This window comes from Myxocyprinus asiaticus, chromosome 37 (assembly GCF_019703515.2).
Source record: "Myxocyprinus asiaticus isolate MX2 ecotype Aquarium Trade chromosome 37, UBuf_Myxa_2, whole genome shotgun sequence".
Lineage (NCBI taxonomy): Eukaryota > Metazoa > Chordata > Actinopteri > Cypriniformes > Catostomidae > Myxocyprinus > Myxocyprinus asiaticus.
In genome coordinates this window covers 38,747,340-38,768,421 of record NC_059380.1, presented here as the reverse complement: position 1 = coordinate 38,768,421, position 21,082 = coordinate 38,747,340, and the positions used below count along the sequence as shown (strand labels likewise).

General features: G+C 37.2%; 1 protein-coding gene across 1 annotated transcript in view; it reads left to right on the top strand.

Moving 5' to 3' along the window:
• The window catches only part of LOC127427847 (multiple epidermal growth factor-like domains protein 6), a 133,542-nt gene that overhangs the window by 11,362 nt on the left and 101,098 nt on the right, over positions 1 to 21,082 (top strand). The window contains exons 3-4 of the mRNA XM_051675678.1: positions 970 to 1,079; positions 6,726 to 6,830. Coding sequence (XP_051531638.1) covers positions 970 to 1,079; positions 6,726 to 6,830 — 215 coding nt within the window. The remainder of the gene's footprint in view (positions 1 to 969; positions 1,080 to 6,725; positions 6,831 to 21,082) is intronic.

The window sequence follows — 21,082 nt, the reverse complement described above, 5'->3', positions numbered from 1 at the left end:
ACCATGCTTCAACGTTGGGATGGTATTGTGCTGGTGATGAGCGGTGCCTGGTTTCCTCCAGACATGACACTTGGAATTGAGGCCAAATAGTTCAAACTTCGTTTCATCAGACAAGAGAATCTTGTTCCTCACAGTCTGAGAGTCCTTTAGGTGCTTTTTTGCTAATTCAAAGCAGGCTTTCATGTGTCTTGCACTGAGGAGAGGCTTCCATCTGGCCACTCTGCCATAAAGCCCAGATCGGTGGAGTGTTGAAGTGATGGTTGTCCTGGTGCAAGTTTGTCCCATCTCCACACATGATATCTGGAGCTCAACCAGAGTGACTATCGGGTTCTTTGTCACCTCTCTTACCCCCAATTGCTCAGTTTGGCCAGGCGGCCAGCTCTAGGAAGAGTCCTGGTTGTTCCAAACTTCTTCCATTTAACAATTATGGAGGCCACTGTGCTCTTGGGAACCTTCAATGCAGCCAAAAAATGTTTCTAGCCTTCTCCAGATCTGTGCCTCGACACAATCCTGTCTCTGAGCTCTGAAGGCAGTTCCTTTGACCTCATGGCTTGGTTTTTGCTCTGATATGCATTCGAGACCTTATATAGACAGGTGTGTGTCTTTCCAAATTATGTCCAATCAATTGAATTTACAACAGGTGGACTCCAGTCAAAGTGTAGAAACATCTCAAAGATGATCCAGAGAAATGGGATGCACCTTAATTTGCACCTTAGTGTCATAGCAAAGAGTCTGAATACTTACAGTATGTCAATGTGATATTTAAGTTTTTTCTTTTTAATAAATTTGCAAAGTTATCCAAAATCTGGTTTTTGCTTTGTCATTATGGGGTATGGAGTGTAGAATGATATGAAATATATATATTTTTTAAAGCATTTTAGCATAAGGCTGCAACATAACAAAATGTGAAAAAAGTTAAGGGGTCTGAATACTAAACATTCACTTGTTTCCCCAACTTTTTCCCCTCAGGACTGCATACTACACTGCATACAGACAAGCGTATCGTCAGGAATATCAGACTCTTTTTATGTGCTGTCCAGGATGGTCACAGCTCAATGGAGAAGCTGGATGCTTGTATCGTAAGTCTTTTAAATACTGATCAAGTTATGTGACACTTTTAAATGACACAATCTAATGTAACAAAATTGACTCAAATGTAAAACAAAAATGCATTTCATTATAATGACTGCATGTACCTCTGAACTTATTCACTATTTACTGTCAAAAATCTGTATTTATGATGTTTTGGGGACATTTTTGAGGGAATCCTCAGAAAGTATGCAGTTATACAACAGGAGTTCCCAACTATGTTTTCATGAAATCAAAATAGGAGTTTTGTCTATTAGGTTTGAAAGCATCTATAGTGTATCCTCCACCTTAATCTTAAATACCACCTACCATTGACTTGCCATAGCATATAGCAAATCGTGGTTTGTTATGTATCTTTGGATGTGCTAAACTAAAGGCTTTTAAAATAAAGAACAAGTTTATGTCCGACCCCTAATTTTATTACTTCCACCGTTTAGCCATTTCTACTTGAAAAGCAGTCTCGTGGATATCAGCATTTGCCTGGTGAAAGAGAAATGACTGGACAATAGAAGCATGAACCTGTATGTACTTGGACTTACAAAGAATGCACCTTCATGTGATGTTTCCCATTTTGATTTAGTCTCGACCAAGTATGTAGGCACATCTCACATTCCCCAAATATTATTGAGTCATTTTGTGTTTCAGCATTCAATCCCATTTGTTTTTTTATGTTCTTAATTAAACATTGATCGTACAACCAACAACAAAGCCCTGATCTCACTTGATCTGAATTTGTTTTCCAATCTAAAGCAAAAAGATCCAGTCACTAAATGGATTTCAGTAGCTCATGTCATCTGCTGTCTGGTCTGGGTGGGTCCCGTAACTTTCATTGTCCTGGTAACAAGAGCACAAGCGACTCTGGTTTGTCTTTTCTTAAGAGTTTAGCTTTCAGCCTAAATGGACCAGATTGGATTTCTTTGATAGGATTTTATTGGATCTGAGTCAGAGGACTTCCAAAGGCTGCATACCTCTTTCCAAGCATCCCTGACACCAAATTTAATTTGAAGCTAATTAATATTTTATGTTTTGTGGACTTAAAGGAATAGTTCACCCAAAAATGAAAATTCTCTCATCATTTACTCACCTTTATGCCATCCCAGATGTGTATGACTTTCTTTCATCTGCTGAACACAAGTGAAGATTTTTAGAAGAATATTTCAGCTCTGTAGGTCCATACAATGCAAGTGAATGGTGACCAGAACTTTGAAGGCCAAAAAGTCAGTGTAATAGTAATCTATAAGAATCCATTGGTTAAATCCATATCTTCAGAAGTGATATGATAGGTGTGGGTGAGAAACAGATCAATATTCAAGTCTTTTTTTTTTTTTACTATAAATTCTCCTCTCTGCTCAGTCAAGCTCCACTTTAACTTTCACTTTCACATTCTTCTTCTTGTGTTTTTGGTGATTTACATTCTTCATGCATATTGCCCCCTAATGGGTAGGGAGTGTAGAATGATTTGATCAATTTATGATAAAAATGACTTAAATATTGATCTGTTTCTCACCCACACCTATCAAATCGTATTTAATGATATGGACTTAACCACTGGAGTCATATGGATTGCTTTTAATGCTCCCTTTATGTGCTTTGCACCCATTCACTTGCATTGTATGGACCTACAGAGCTGAAATATTCTTCTAAAAATCTTCATTTATTTTCTGCAGAAGAAAGTTATACACATCTGGGATGGCATGAGGGTGAGTAAATGATGAGGGAGTTTTCATTTCTGGGTGAACTATTCCTTTAATGATCAACACCAAGGTACAGAACCGTTGAACAGTTGAATGAAATCTACTTTCATTTGCGTCAAATTAAACATGACATCTGTCCTGATTCTGGGTTATCATTGATTTAAATTGTTAGTTTAGTTTTTATTTCTATTTTATTTTCCATTTGTCATTCCAATTTAGTTGAGTTTTCAATAGTTTTCACTCTTTGACTTTTAGTTTTAGTTTAGTTTTAGTGTTTTCAGTGTTTTTTTAGTATCAATTTAGTTATGTTTTGTTTTGTTTTAGTCTTAGTATTTTTGTAACTGCCAAAGCTAAAGAGTTTATGGATATCTTTTACGTTTAACAATGTTATTTTTCTCAGGCCTGAATCACTTTCAAGTAGCATTTTCATGTTAAAGTAAGGGTGGTTATAAAGGTTTCAAAATGTATATGCTGTGTATCAAAAACTAATATGATTTAAGTTAGTCTTGGAGTCATGAAAATGCATGTTAGTTTCAATTTTTCCCAGCCATGTCAGTTTTTATTTATTTCAGTTAACGCCATGATTAAGGTCAATTGAGTATGTTATTGTCTTTAGACTACAGGGCAGAAGAAACAAGCAGGTTCCCAGATGTGCGGTTTACTGCAAATAAAGCGTTTTTTAGATTCATGGTCATATGCTCCTTATTTTTAGTATATCCTCAAATGAATTTATTTGAATTGATGATGGTTTATGTACACTCCATAATAGAAATTGGCAGCCATGGTCACATTCAATCAAAACTCTGTACCCAAAGCCACCTAAATCCTACCCTGACTGGTCATTTTTATCCAAGACTTGTGGCGACTTGAGTGGTCTCAAGCCAAAATGACAGACATTTGCATAACAGTTTATCCCTCAGGTTGTGATTTTCTCCAGGGTCTCATTTCTTGAGCCAACACAATCCTCAAAGCCCCCATTGTCTCAGAAGTGCTCCTTGAAACAACCACACTGTCTTTATCCAGAGCAGCCTGTATTTCTTCTGAGGTTACCTGTGGGTTTTTCTTTGTATCCCGAACAATTCTTCTGGCAGTTGTGGCTGAAATCTTTCTTGGTCTACCTGACCGTGGCTTGGTATCAAGAGATCCCTGAATTGTCCACTTCTTAATAAGTGCTTGAACAGTACTGACTGGCATTTTCAAGGCTTTGGATATCTTTTTATATCCTTTTCCATCTTTATAAAGTTCCATTACCTTGTTACGCAGGTCTTTTGACAGTTCTTTTCTGCTCCCCATGGCTCAGTATCTAGCCTGCTCAGTGCATCCACGTGAGAGCTAACAAACTCATTGACTATTTATACACAGACACTAATTGTAATTTAAAAAGCCACAGGTGTGGGAAATTAATCTTTAATTGCCATTTAAACCTGTGTGTGTCACCCTGTGTGTCTGTAACAAGGCCAAACATTCAAGGGTATGTAAACTTTTGATCAGGGCCATTTGGGTGATTTCTGTTATCATTATGATTTAAAAAGGAGCCAAACAACTATGTGATAATAAATGGCTTCATATGATCACTATCCTTAAATAAAAGACAAAATTTCACTATTTCTGCCAGGGTATGCAAACTTTTGAGCACAACTGTACCTGCAAGATTTAGGCATCCTCCACAGTGCAGCTTTGGTTGGCTTTTAAACACGCTTAGAAAGTTCCTCAACATGCTTAACATCACTCGGCGTAAGTCATCGGGTTTAGTTTTCCTTTGCAACCATATCTATTCTCCTTAAATTAAGGTATGAGAGGACGCTCCGCTTTTATCTCTGTAACTCAAGACCTGGAAGCACTTTAAGAAATGGAACAAACTAATCACTCTTTTTTCTGAGCCAATGAACATGGACAAAACACGAGTTGAGTCTCACACCAGAAATCCCCCCTCTGACTGGCACATGGACAGAACGTCTGTCTTCACTACTTTTTCGTTTAACATATTTCAGTCGGACAGCTTCAACCAGCTGGGGTGGAATAGGCTGTTGGATTTGCAGCTCTTTGGCAGGACAGGCAGTTTGGGTTGTGGTGTGGAATTGAAAGTTCGTCTCCGAGGTGTTACCGTCATTCAGTGATGAAGTGCTTGTCACACAAAAATAAGAGCATGCAAGAGCTCATCAGTTTGATAAAAGGAAGCATGTAGTGATGACTTTTTCTCAGTTTGCCCGTAGCACACTAACTAATTAGTCTAATGACCACTTATTACCAAGTGCCACTTGTCATGGGCTCAATGACAAATTAAGGTTGTCCGGGATGAAATAAATAAGAAATCTTGTATGTAATAGTTAAAGTGGTGAATCTATTTAGTAAATGCTATTAAATATATATATATATATATATATATATATATATACGTATATAATTTTTTTTTTTTTTTTTTTGAGTCACTGACATCTAGAGGTTTTCTTCTGGTTACTCCGTTTGACCTGAACAATATGTGCCTTTTAATGAAAATGTCAAAATATCTGATCTTTTTTTTTTTTTAACTGCACACACAGTCATGAGTGTCTGACTTTGATTTGGCGGACAAAAGTTTTTCAGATTTTAATAATATTTTATAACAAAATATTTTCACAGTTCTATATATATATATATATATATATATATATATATATATATATATATATATATATATATATATATTTTTTTATTATTATTTATTTATTTTATTTTTTATTAATAACAATAAAATATTATTCCAAATTACTAATTACTTATTTTCTTCAAGAATTTCAGCTTTTATTGACACTTTTATTCATTATTATTTATTGGCAGAGGCTTTTTACACTAAGTGTAAAAAAGCAACATAAAGCATCTTCTTTGCTCTAAGTGCAAATAGTAGCAGATACTCTTACACCCCTGTTTAAATACTAACATACAGTATAAAAGCATCACTGCAGCATTTTTATTGTGTTTATTTGGAGTCCCACAGACACCCTACCCCTAACCCTACCTTACAAAAATAAACCATGGTTTTAGTACAGTAACCATAGTATCACCATGGTATTTTTCAAGTAAAATCATAGTAACCACAAAATTAAACATGGTTACTATTAACTACTATTAACAACATGTTACTCTAGTAACACTACAATATTACAATTTTTGAAAAAAACAGGTTTCAATAAATAAACGTAGACGTTTTTTACCAGAGGTACTTTTGGTAGCTCTGCACCCGTAGAAGCGCTTCACGGAAATCGACGCCATGCTGTTGTGTCACGTGACGCGGTGCGCCAGAAGTTTAACCCTTAATGACAGTCTAGAGTGCTGTGAACAGTATTCAGTTGGCTTAAATGTATTTAAATTATGCATTGCGTATAGAGAAGCCAAAATACAATGTCCGCTCATGTGGACGCGGGGTCGCGCAAGTTAAATATTTTTTTGTTGCAAATGCTATAAATGTTTTTCAAAAATGTATTAAACCAACGTAGACACAAATATTACATATCTATGAACTTGTTACATGCGTTTTAAACTAGATTTTAAAAAGACTTCATATTTGTATCATCTTGGACATCCTTATTTGTCATCGACCCTTACAACAGCTGGACTAGCCATTTGGCTTTTGTACGTTAAGACAGACTCAACAAAAGATTCAGATATTTCAAATTGAAATGCCAATGCACCTGAATGACTTCAAAATAAGATATTTTTAAGAATATCTAAGCTGCTCTTTCACGTACAGCGAAAGCAAACAGTGACTATGGATTGTCAAAAAGGACAAAAATGTACCATAAATGTAGTGTATCCATATGACCTGAACATCAGGTGTGTGCATTTTAATCAGTTGTAAATGGCTTAAAGTGTGAAAAAAGACACTTAAATATCTTTTTACTACTTTCTTGTCAAATGTCTCATTTCTGACCATCATCTTTATTTCTGTTTGTCTTCCTCCGGCAGCTGTGTGCAGCTATGGTGTGTGCTTTAATGGAGGTCATTGTAGAGAGGGTTCGGGCCAACTCTGTGACTGTCCGGCGGGCTTCAGTGGCCCAAACTGCCAGTATGGTAAGTCCAAACAAACTGACACTAAAGCCGGGTTCATACCGTACAGTTTTGGCCACACTTTTGCAAGTGTTTGGGAACGCAAAAGGTTTTGTTGCAGGGCCAAATTGGCAGTCTTTGATTGCTTAGTGTGATATGTTCACAGACGGATGATTAATTGCCTTAGCGATGAATCTTCTGGCAGTGTCGGAAATGTTATGTCGCAGTCGTGCAGTGTGACTACTTCTACGACAGCCAGATAAGAGAGCCTAACAAAAGTTTGCTCTTGCTGTTTGAGTCTTTAGCATCGAAAGCCAAGAATTATATCTTTATCGAGGACTCGTAGCCACTGAGAGAGAGGATACTAATAATGGAGGATGTTGTTCTTTTGTGATAATCTAGACACGACAGGAAATTCTTCACAAATCTAGCCATCCTTTTTTCAGTGACTATAGTCTCCTGTTTGTCTCATAGAGTTGAAGTGATAACAGACGCTGGTTTTGCACAAACATCAAGGGTAATCTGAGAGCAGCTCATGTTTCAAAGTGTTACAGACAGACTTGATTAATTATGATCTTTCAGCAACAGTATGAGCAGTTAAAATGTTGCAGCTTGCACATTCAATTTTAAGGTTGCAGGACACAAACCCCTGAAGTAGCATGACCTAATAGCCTTCGTCTGTCTGTTTTTTGTTTGATTTTGTCTGTTTGTCTCTACTGGTCATATCCTCAAGACAGAGGCAGAGAAAAGTTTGCACACAGATGGTAACCCCACTGGCTGTTTATTCTGGACTTTTCTGTATGTGTTTTGTTAAAAGTGAAGCTGATTAATTCGGTTGGCATGCATAAACGAAAACATGAAAACAGTAACAGCCACAGTCTATTACAGGAATGAATAATGGAGGCTATGGACTTGTTTAACTCCTTATCTTCTATATACGCCTGGCTGGAAATGTAATATAGACACAACCCTGCAAAAATAGAGGTAAATTTCATGTTATGTGTGAAGAACATGCCTGAGACATAATTAACACCAAAATGAAAAGCATAATAAAATTAAGATATTTTTTTTTTTTTTAGGGCCATTTCGATTTTTTTGACATTGTGACATAATTTTAATGATACTTAAGCACATTTTCACACATTGTCAGTGTTGGTCAGAAAAATTTCTATCCAGCCATGAAACTATGTTTTATTTTTATTCTCTCTCTCTCTCTCTCTCTCTCTCTCTCTCTCTCTCTATATATATATATATGTAATATATTTTGTGCCAAGAGAAATTAGCTCATATAGCCAACCTTAAAAAAATAAAAATAAAAAAAAACTGCATTTTCCATTTCCCTTTTTGATTTTTTACTAGTGGCACCTAATAAACATGCAAAAAAAAAAAAATTCAAGAGCAAATAGTTTTCCTAAAAATTGATGTCCACATATGTGGACAGCGGAACTAAGTTGTTAAATTTTAAATAAAACCAAGCTGTAGAAAGTTGTTTATTATGTTTCCAGGAGTGTGGGTTAATCATGTTTTTGAGATGTTACAGACATTACAGCTGATTTTATGTAAAGCTGCTTTGGAACAATTGTGTATTGGGAAAATGCCAAATAAAAAACTATACAAATAAAAATGATTTTACTTTTATGTTACAATGTTTTTTCTACTTTGGCAACAAAATCTCAATGATTTCTCTTTGCACTGGCAAACAAACAAGTGATAGCCAGTGCTGAAGCATTTTACTCATCAGAAATTAGCATAAATAATTATTATTCAAGTAATGTCCAGCATCGTCCAATCACTGCCACCTACGTTAAAATAAAATTATACATTATAAATTCTGCATCTGTGTTCTGATTATCATTGTCCCATGTCTGCCAAACATGTTGATTGGTCCAAACATCATCTGCAGCCTGAAACTGAACTTTTGGTCGGATCTTAGGAGTGAATATACTTGGCTGCATAGGAAAGCTATATGATGCTCCCTTGCTCCCTATTTAGTGAATGACTTAACCTCCAGTGTGCTGTCTGTCTACACTGGTCTCAGAACAGTTCGAAATGCACCTGATTTTCATTCTAACTTCAAATAAAGCCTCTGAAAGCAAAATTTTCCAGCTTTTCGATGAATCCATTGATTCTCAATGTGAGAATGGACTGTAAATATAGGATTTCTAAGGAACAATAGTGCTTTTGTACACTATTGTGTACATTGTGTTTAGCAGCATGGTGTTTAAAAAAGTGTGGTCAAATAAAAAAATAAAAAAGGCATATCGGATGAAACTTTTTTACTCAAACAGGTTTCAATATAAAAACTTAATTAGGTTTCTTACCAGATGTTGACTTGTTGGCATTTTTCTTCCAAAGACAAACTCCACTGTGATCGGCTCCATTTTTTTTTTTTTTTGTCACATGACTTCGTACATCAGAAGTATAACCCTTTACTGATAGCCCAGGAAGCTTTAATGTTGCTTATTGTAGCTTATTCTGTTGTTATGAGCATGACAGCGAATGCCTGAATGTCGTCACGATACGCGATGTATTGAACTCATTTACAGACTGTAGGTGGGGATATTTGATCACTGTGGTTAGGAGGTTAAGCACTAGAAAGCCCAAAACAGGATTGTATTTTGAAAATAAGCCCCTCAAATCCTGAAACTGCTCATATTTAAAAGAAGGGGGAAAAAAACAAGCCTAAAGTCGCTTGTAATAAGAGGACATGGCAACAGTGTTTGGGTGGGCTTGATTGTCCAATGAGTGGCCCATGTCCACCTATGGCATCGCCAGTTATGACGTGAATGTTTTGCTGTTTTTTCTTGTATATTAGTGATAGACAGCACAGGTTATTGTGGCACTCGCGGCATTTAATATGAGATGAGCTACTTTCCAACCCTTGATGAAATTGCACCTGTCTTGAAAATGTCACAAAAATAACGAATCACAAAAGAAGCTGTTTTAATAAACATTGCGGTCTGTCTTTTCAAAGCAATAGGTAGACTCAAAAGACCCAAAAGTATTATAAAAGTCCATGCAACTCGTGCGTCATAACTTGAAGGCATACAGAAGGTTTTGGTGAGAAATAACACATAATTTAAGTCATTTTTTAGCAAATTTGTTGCAAGTTCATGAGTGCACAAAATGTTCACAATTTTATTTTCACAGTAAAAAAAACTTGACATAGAAATATCTAATTAGGAAACCCTAATCAGGCTTGTTCTAATAGTATTTAAGGACATACTTCACTGACACCACTTTCCTTTCACGTTACTTTATACCCTATGCCGGAATTAAAGGGCAGTAAAATGCATCTTTTCAGCTGACTCCCCGGAGGTCAACCCCCCTTTGCATCCTGAGTGTCTCTTGAAGTCAAACAGGAAATAGTAAATCAATGTGGGTTTTCCTGAATGTCAAGACCTGATCTATTTGTGATGCATTATGAGTAATTCTTGTCCTGAATGGCAGAGAGCTTTGAATAAGAAAGTTCCCTCTTATCCCTTGGAAGTCATTAGCTTGTTAATTATAAGATGCCTGTATTGGGCCATAATGGGAACTGAATTGGCCTACGACCTCAAAGCAAATGCAATCTGATTGGCTCTTATTGTGGCTAAGGATGGCTCAGAATGGTTGACTAGTCAGCTTGTCATATAACAACGGATTACTCTGCTTAAAGAACCAGCTTGAAACCAGCCTAAAGTGATGGTTTAAGCTAATTTAGCTTGATTTAGCAGATGATCACGTTTGACTTGTTTGACATGATGTGGTTTTTAGCACATTATGAACTGAAGCAGATAGAACAAGTTTAGCATCCCGTGGAGAACATCTTTTTCTGTTTGAGATTTGCCATCATAACTCACATTTACATTCCTTTGTTCCATATTTTGTTGATCATCACCCACCAGTGGGACCACAAGAGAGAAAAAAACTGAATTTTTAAGCTCTTAACCCTTATGTTGTATTCTAGTCATTTTGACCCAGATGACTTTATTTTCTTTTTTTTTACTTAATCCAATTGGAATAAAATTTGTTGACATTGTTCACATGTTGGTGTGGCTATCCTTATGAGGATTCTCCATAAACATAATGATTTTTACACTGTATGAACTATAGATTCTATTCCCTAACCCCGCCCCTACCCCTACCCCTAAACCTAACCCTCACAAAAAATAAGAATAAAAATCTGCATTTTTAAATTTTCAATAAAACATCATTTAGTATGCTTTTTTTTTTTTAAGCAATTTGAATTATGGGGACACTAGAAATGTCCTTATAAACCACATTTATAGCATAATACCCTTGTAATTACCAGTTTGTAACCTTAAAAATTTTCCTGGCAAACCACCCAAACCCACCCACACACCGTGTGTTGAGCTCCCTCTTGTGCATCATCTTTCCATGTACACTCTTTGAGGAATATATCAAGATTTACTTATCATATTATGTTGCGTTTGGGCTCGTTTGAATTGGGATAGTTTGCTATAAGTGACAATATGTCATTGTCTATGTTTCATGTTTTTTTTTTAGAAAATAATAAGGAAAATCATGACAAAATGACACTTCAGTTTATTATATTTATGTGATTCTATGGGAATTTCATACACTGATACTCACTGCAGTTTGGCCTCTGAGTGAAACAAATGCTCATTGAATTCTACTAATTGAGACCTTTCCAATGATATATAACACATGGCTATCTCATCTTTTTTATGGTTTTACCAACTCTGAATATAATTGTTGTGATAACACATTTGCAATTGATGATGACGAAACAGTCCTTATTTGTCAGCAAATTAAAAAGCATTATTTAAGAATTGGTATCAGCTATATGCATTGTACAGTCCAGATTCTGGGCTTTAAAATGACACCTATTTTGTTCAGATCAAGCAAGTGGTTGTTAATAATTTTTTATTGTTTTTTATTTTTTATTGTTTTTTATTTTCACTAATTTTTCTCCCCAATTTGGAATGCCCAATTCTCAATGCGCTCTAAGTCCTCATGGTGGCGTAGTGACTCGCCTCAATCTGGGTGGCGGAGGACGAATCTCAGTTGCCTCCGCGTCTGAGACTGTCAATCCACGCATCTTATCACGTGGCTTGTTGAGCGCGTTACCACGGTGACATAGTGCGCTATTCTCCGCAGCATCCACGCACAACTCGCCACGCACCCCACCGAGACGAGAACCACATTATAGCGACTACGAGGAGGTTACCCCATGTAACTCTACCCTCCCTAGCAACTGGGCCAATTTGGTTGCTTAGGAGACCTGGCTGGAGTCACTCAGCACGCCCTGGATTCGAACTTGCGACTCCAAGGGTGATAGTCAGCGTCTTTACTCGCTGAGCTACCCAGGCCCCCCAAGCAAGTGGTTATTAATTTATTATGTAATTATTAATTTATTTATTTTTGCAGGGGGTGCCCCCACTGGCCCCCCCAAACTCAGTTTAATTAATCTTTCTATTAATAAAAATATATATATTTTTTAAATATGTTTAAAAAAGGAGTACAAAACCTGTCATAATTGCTAAAAAGAAGTTGATAAAATGATCTTATGCAGTATCTTGTGATAATATATGCAATATGAGGGATTTATTAACAATCATAGTGGTCGGTCATTTTGAACCAGCAGCACAAGGAGTGGTAGCCAATGAGGTACACAGCACAAGGGTTAACGTTCTCCTTTTAATCGAAGTACAACATCTGGTATTTTAAGGTAATGTGTGTTGTATAACTAAGAATCTTTTAAGAGCTACTGATTTGGTGCAAGCAAAGGTAACTGTAGGAATTAAAACATGTCAAAAAGGATTTTACGGTAGTTTAAGGAATCCTGTAAGAACTGAAAACATGCAGCATGTCAGAGACTTTGAATCTGATTTAATTACTTCAGTGTTTGGAGTCATTTTAGTTGTGTTAGGAGTCAAGCAGCATAAAAGTACAGCCTCTATACACTTGAATGCGGAAAGACTAAAATCTCCTAAACGGTTGGTCAGCAGTAAAATCTGACGTCAATGGTATCAGAAATTGTGCTTCTTAAGCTCAGATCACATTAAAAAACACTATTTTTCCAGCTGGTCCAGCTAATGCACATGCACGTTTTTGAGTCAACTGACAGGCGACGTCTATATCTAAGAGGTGATTGGCTCTTTTACCTGTAAGGCGGGACTTTATTTTCTACATCCGCCTTATTGGATGTTCCAATTTCTCCCATTCATTTTAATACAAATGCTCCATCTCGGGCTAAACAGCCTCTGTTCCACTGTGGACGAGAAGCATGAATGTAGCAACATCAATGCATTTTTAAATGAAAATGTAATAGTGTGGACGTGGCGTTAAGGGGTGTTTCATACAGAACGAGAAAAACAGCTTGATGTAGCACAACGGTATGGAACAGAATGCAAGTTTTTAGATGTGTTTTTCAAAGTTGAACTACTTTTAACTTGAAACAGCATTTTAAAGATGCAGAACTCATTGAGCAATATGCCGGAAAAACCCAGTAAGTCCGCAACAGCCAAAATGTCCATAAAAAAAAATAAAAATACAGACGGACTACATCCTGTGTAAACGATCTTTAAATGTCTGGAACGCAAACATATGTGAAGAACTTTCATCTTCCCGTCATCTAAACCCATCAACTCAACCTAACCGATAATGTCTTGAAAGCAAATGTGAGATGAAAAGGCAATAGCTGAAGCAACCACGTCATTTCGTGGTACTGCTATGACACTTTCGACTTGCGTGTCTACTCACTTTGCTGGACTCGTACCCAATCCTTTGCCAGTTGAGCCACTGCCCACTGTGCAACTTTATCATGTTTGAATAAGCCTGTAAATTTTGTTTTTTATGTTTTGCAAGTGTTGCAAAATGAATCGTCCATCAAATCGTGCTTTATAGTAAAAGTGTTACGATGTCAAAAGATACTATTAATTGGAGAACAGAGTGAAAAATAAATGTTAATCTGCCGTTTTACTCATGATTTGTGTGAAAGTGAGTAAAACTCGTTGTTGTTTTGTTTATTTTACCGGAAAATCGCAGCGATTCATAGAACGATCCACGTAAAACTCTTTTAGCAAAAATGTAGTCATAGTAACGTGATTCAATGAGACCAGGGCTGCGTTTCACAAAAGCATCTCAAGCTTAAGTTGAGCGTAGAGACCATTGCCGCCAATGGTTTCTACAGTCAATTTAGGTTTAAGATGCTTTTGTGAAACTCAGCCCAGGTTGGTTTATAAAATTAAATGGATTAGTGTGGCAAGGGCCTCAGATTGACCTCTTAGCGAGATGCGAAAAAGAAAAATTTCAAGGATGCTTGGTTTGCCGTGTTGCGAGAAAAGTGGTAGATTAATAGCAGATTAGTCTCAAATTCCAGAAAATCTCAACTCGCGTATGAGCCGGAGCCATAGTCCGTCATGGTTGAATTTTCATTATATTCCTGTTTGTCAATTTACGAATTCATGGCCCTCCAACAAAATCCAGCCTTGAAAGGTCTCTTTAAATGTATAATTGTGGCTTTTTATTTTGATGTAAAAAAAAAAAAAAAAAAACATATATATATATATATATATATATATATATATATATATATATATATATATGTGTGTGTGTTTTTGGACCATTAGCTCATGTCTTGGCATAGTCAGTGGTCAGAACTTCTTATGGGGTTTGTCTGTTGTGATAGGACACAATTATCAATCCTTTAGACTTTAATTATTTTTCTTGAAAAAAAAAATTATTTCTTTTTTTTATTATTTAATCCCCTTTTCTCCCAATTTGGAATGCCCAATTCCCATTACTTAGTCGGTCCTCGTGGTGGCGCGGTTACTCACCTCAGTCCGGGTGGCGGAGGACAAGTTTCAGTTGCCTCCACTTCTGAGACAGTCAATCCACTCATTTTATCACGTGGCTCTTTGTGCATGACACCGCGGAGACTTACAGCATGTGGAGGCTCATGCTACTCTCCGCGATCCACGCACAATTTACCACGTGCCCCACTGAGAGTGAGGACCCCTAATCGCAACCACGAGGAGGTTACCCCATGTGACTCTACCCTCCCTAGCAACCGGACCAATTTGGTTTCTTAGGGGACCTGGCTGGAGTCACTCAGCACACCCAGGATTCGAACTCGCCACTCCAGGGGTGGTAGTCAGCGTCAGTACTCGCTGAGCTACCCAGGCCCCTTGGACTTGCATTCTTGAAAGAGTACCAGACATGGACGAAATATCAATTTATCTGTCTGTTATCACTTATGGTTTGAAATCATGGCACAGTGTTTCTAGATCAGTCACACACAGCATATTTAGTCCTTGTTTTGGGTTGAAGTCCTTTGGGAGCCACCTGGTCTGTGTTACGATTGTAGTCCCAATACCAGTGTTGTAATATTCCAAAGGTTTCTTGCTTAAATCAAGGAAAATTAAATCATTGCTAGCACAATTTTGCCAGATACTGTATTCATAGCAGTTTGTAGTTAATTTGAGGATTATTCTATTTTACTTCAGCAGTCATATATTAATTTTATTGAGGTAATTCTATAGTCCATCTGATCTCTTTCTTGATGCTCTCGGTAGGAGTGTTTTCCTGTTGAAAATATGATGGATGCAGTGATATTCTGACATTTTGAAGTGTGTCTTAAGTGTACAAATATTTTTTTATAGGCCACTGCTTGTCAATCCATTAGATTAGCACCTAACTAGTACTAACCAGGCTTTAAATATTCAAGCTGGTGTTTTCAGCAGGGTTTCTTCCCTTTTGATTGAATTCACATGAACTGCTATGACCCCTTTGCCAGTTCCTTGGAGTTTACACTTATTTTCTTGTTCAGTCATAAATTGCAGTAGAGAAGGAAGTCCTGCATAAGGTCAAGGTGTCACGTTCAGAACCTCCTTAGAAGATGCTGGTGGGCATGTGTCAATCTCCGCAGAGGCTTCTAGCTAAATGTTGTGGAGCTGAACCATCACTGGGGGTCTGGAGATGATAATAGATGGGCATAGAGCTATTGGCATTGTGGGTTTTAAAGGAGGTCATTAAGAGTCCTCAGATGGACATCTGAGACCCTGAACAATAAATAGAGACCTGCCAGTGAGCTTCCAACCTCTACAAGACACCACATGCTTGAGGAACTAGGCTTGAGTTAACACTGGCTCTTTTGCAAATGCTTGTGAGCTGCTTAAAATGACCTCAGACAAGGATGAATCTCATGAAATCTGTTAGTAAATGTCTGGGTCATATTTCACCCCAAAATCAAAAGAAAGAAAGAAGAAATTATATTATGCACAAAGAAAATGAAACCTATTTTTAGGACCATTTTTTTTAGTTGTTTGAATTTTAACAGCAGTTAAGCACATTTTCCACCATTCTGCCATTTACACATAAATCTTGTTCTTATTAAATCTTATTTTCATAATTTTAATGTGAAAAAAAGATTTGTTATATATTTATTCATTTTAAGAAATTGTCCAGTATTTATACACTTAAAAAATAAATAAATTTTTTTTGTCATACTGCCTTTAATTATATACGGATCTAAATAAAAACAAACAATTGCATTACAGCAGTGAGAATCACCACTGAATATAAGACAAAATAAAATAAAATGATTACAAAATGTAATGACAATTTGGTTGGAAAATATGCTAAATTGCCATGACAATAATGCAATGTAAAACTTTGCATTATTGAAGTTTCAACTTTGAAACTTGGAATTATAAAAGTGTGATTTCCACGTTGAAAAGTTAGTCAAATTATTATTAATAATAATAATTAATACATTCCATAATTCCATTTTTACATTTTCAATATAACATAATTTAGTATGTTTTTTAAGCGATTTGAATTATGGGGATGCTAGAAATGTCCTCATAAACCACATTTATAACATAATACCCTTGTAATTACCAGTATGTAACCTTCAAAAATGTACTCCACACAAACCCACCCACACACACAAAACATTTTCTGGTGGGCATTCAGAGGTATGGAGATACCTTATATCCCAACAGTCTTTAGCAGTTTTTAGTTCTGCCTTTCCTGACCAGCTGACCAATCCAAACCTCGGCTAAATAGAGACAAGATACTTGCCTATGGATACTGGAATGAACGGATTAGACAAGGAAACCCCAGGGAACCAATGGAAACTTTTTTATCAAGAGTTTAGCACTCAATACAGACAAGAAAATATGCTGGAATGATAAACATTACTAAGCAGATTCTCGGAATGTTAAAGTGAAGACAGATTATTTGGGAAAGTGAAGCCAGACCAGTTCAGAAGAGTACTGAAATACGAAACTGTTGCAGATTATCTGCAGGAGTCAGTCTGTTATATTTTCAGTTGGACCGGAGTCTATCCATGTGGTCATTCGTTGGTCATATTCCTAAACTGTTCTCAGTAGAATGGCCACAGAACAGTACAGAAGAGTGAGTTAAATGCATACAGAAATGATAATTCACAAGCAAGTTAGACCCTAGTTTGGACAAAAATAAAGATGAGATAATCACCGTGAGCAGGTGTTAGATTTAATGAGAGACAAAAGGTTTACAAATGATAAAGACTGCATGTATTCTGTCATGATGCTGAAAATACAGAGTAATAGTATATGCACGTGTGATACAAAGGACCAGGGTACGAGTCCTGAAGAACACGCGAGTCAACACGTGAGCCGAAAGTGTCATAGAAGCACCATAAAATGACATGGTTGCTTCAGCAATTGCTTTTTTCATCTCACATTTGCTTTTTGCAAAGTGCGTGCCGATACAATCACTATTAATACTAGCCATGATTTGTGTCAGTAGATGAAAATGATTTATAATTCTTAGATTTTCTATCATTTAATGGAGCATACATCCAAATTCTGACGAGAATCATGTTTTCCATGCTTATAAAAGGTTACTTAGGGGTTGGACGATTTGCTCTGACAACGATTCGATTCGATTACGATTTCTTCCTAAAAATTACGATGCATCGTGAAATCTGAAACCAGTAATTACAGATGAAATGTCATGTGCAGGTAGATACAGTAAGATCCAGGTTTTGATCGAGCAGGCCCAGCAGGGTCATAGAATGAAAAATTGTCTATTAGTAGCATGTAAAGGCGGAAACACGGGATATGTGGTAACCGTGAGTTCCCTATTCATTTTGGGATAGAGAAAGAGGTGCCAGGCAGCTAAACGGAGACGCATCCGCTTGTCATGCCCGTTCACGAGAATTCAATCACATTTTAATGCAGGGCTGTTTGCGCACACACTGCGAAAGATAACATTTTGTTAATCTTTTTGCAGCTGCCGCGTGTCATTGACCAATTACAGGTGACTGTAATCAACTGGTTAGTTCCCTTTAGAACGGTCTGAAATTGCTCCATATTCTGTAACATTTAGTAAAAAAAGAATGAGTTAATGCGTGAGTCACATTTATTTAAGACAAGTTCTATTCTTGCTGAGTGACTCCAGCCAGGTCTCCTAAACAACCAAATTGGCCCGGTTGCTAGGGAGGGTAGAGTCACATGGGGTAACCTCCTCGTGGTCGCTATAATGTGGTTCTCGCTCTCGGTGGGGTGCGTGGTGAGTTGTGCGTGGATGCCGCAGAGAATAGCTTGAAGCCTCCACACGCGCTATGTCTCGGTGGTAACGTGCTCAACAAGCCACGTGATAAGGTGTGCGGATTGACAGTCTCAGATACGGAAGCAACTGAGATTCGTCCTTCGCCACACAGATTGAGGCGAGTCACTACGCCACCACGAGGACTTAGAGCACATTGGGAATTGGGCATTACAAATTGGGGAGAAATTCGTGGTTAAACTGTTTTATGGAGAAATGACACATTTTATGGAGATACAAAAGCAATATTACCATAATATATATCGTAATCGGGGAAGAAGGCAACAACAATGAACTTACGTTGGTCAAATGGATGCAAACAGTTTTGAATAATGACACAGGAAGCCAAACTCGGCAGCATCCATCCATCCATCCTTATGTAAATATGTAGGTTCGCGGGGTGAACTCAGCTGCATAAACTTTCTTTATTTCAAAGTGCGCTTTCTTTCCTTTTAATCTCCCGTGCTCCGCTCCGTGTCTGTTATGAGAAGGTTAGTGTAATATGAGATGGACACATTGGGTATTAATAAATAATGATAATCGATTCTTACATTTTGTAATCGATGTATCGACATTTCTTTGATAGATCAATGCACCACAATGCATTGATGTATTTTTCCACCCCTAGTGTCACTGTAGTAGAAATATGCCAGACATTCAACAAGGATGCAGTTCATGCACAAAAGAACACAAGTCCACTTTTCTATTCTTTTAATTTATTACATACAGTCCATTTACACTACCAACTTCTTATGAATGTGCTCTCTTTGTTTATATTGCTGGTGCTTGCGGGAATGGACTATACTGTGTAATAGGACGCATACGCTGCAATAAGCGGAGAAGAACCTCAGAATTAAATTGCACTTGATCCCGCCCGTTAGCGCTTTTCGCATGCGATTTTGCTAAAATCCACTTGCACCAAGACATAGCGCATGCTTGCATACCAAAACTTCATGACCATGCCCATTGACTTTGCACTTATGACATAGCACTGCACTTAGTGCTAATGCTCTTAAAATAGGGCCCTTAACCCTGGAACTGCCGCAATACACTATATGGCCAAAAGTTTGTGGACACCATATGTGCTTGATGAACATTTGATTTCAAAACCTTAGGCATCATTTTCCCCCTTTGCTGTAATAACAGCTTCCACTCTTTTGGGAAGGCTTTCCACTATACTGTATGTAGTAACATGGCTGCAGGGATTTGCTCTCATTCAGTCACAAGGCTATCAGTGAGGTCAGGAACTGATGTTGGTCGATGGGGGCTGACTTACTGTTGCTGTTCCAGTTCACCCCAAAAGTGATCAGTGGGGTTCAGGTCTGGGCTTTGTGCAGGCCAGTCAATTTCTTCCACGCCAAACACAGTAAACCATTTCTTTATGGACCTCACTTTGTTCACAGGGGCATTGTCATGCTGGAACAGAAAAGGGCTATCCCCAAACAGTTGCCACAAATTTGGGAGCACACAAAGCCCAAGCCATTACATAAAGAAACATTAAGATTTTTCTTTACTGGATTTAATGGAGTAACCAAATTCGTTAATTAGAAGGGGGTGTCCACACACTTTTGGCCATATATTGTACATGTGCGTAATATAATTGAGCAAAAATGTCCCCACAGTCACATCTTCTTTTTTCTTTCATGAGCTCAGGCTCAAAAAAAGGGTTGTCTTCATAATCTTTTATTAAAATGTGGGCTTATAACTTATGCCACCTCTGCAACAATGCTTTGTTTATCTCGGAAAATGACGCCTTGTTTCTCCTGTCAGGATAGAGAATGGGCAGTGAACACTGTCTCATGTTGACTTTAAATTGCTAATATTTTTTTATATCAAAAACAATAAATACTCCTCTGTTGGTCAAACAGTTCCATCCCAATCTCATGTAGCTATGTATTTTAAAATATTAAAACTAGTTAGTATTTTTTAATAGCAAGTCTGAAATAGAAAGTATTTTAAAATATAAAAAAAGGTTTAGTTTACGTCCCAGTCCCATGCCGCATGTCTGCTTAGAAAAGACAGAGTTTGGCCTCTGTGACCCCTCCACCAGTAACAACATGATGTTCACCTTTACAGGTCCTTAGCGCTCGACCGTTGATTTTATGCTTCATTTATCAGCCTGTCTCAAGGCTATTAACGTGGACATAAATTAGATCTATTGCCACAGTAAATTACTCAGGTAATTTTCCTTTAACATCATGGGGACTGAGCTTTATATGAGTTCGTTTAATGGGCCATCAGCTCTACTACACAGGTCAAAGCACCTTTGTGCTTATTTTTTTTATTTTGTATTTTTTCCCTCTGACTAAATATATCTGTCCTTTGACACCTCGTTGTTCTAAGGAATGTAAAACACAAAACGCTGAACACAAAAGTCTGTAGCCACAGGTTTTTTTTTTTTTTTCTCACAAAAATAATTTGGAGCCTGAACGAAGACAACAACTGCATTCTATTTTACAAGTCTTGTAAGTCTAGTGCTTTTGTTCCTATTAGCTTTCATGTTTTTTTCATCTTTCCCCACCTAGAGTGAAACAAATTTATGGTTCAAACACAAAGAGCAAAACATTTGAGGATTCAAAACGGTTTTGGTTTTCATTTGAGAAACTCAGTTGTAGTAACTCATCCACACTGTTTTAAGGTAATTGAGCTACAGTTTATCTGTTGTATGTGACATGCTTGTAGCTGTAAAACATAAAAAAATTATGCAGAAC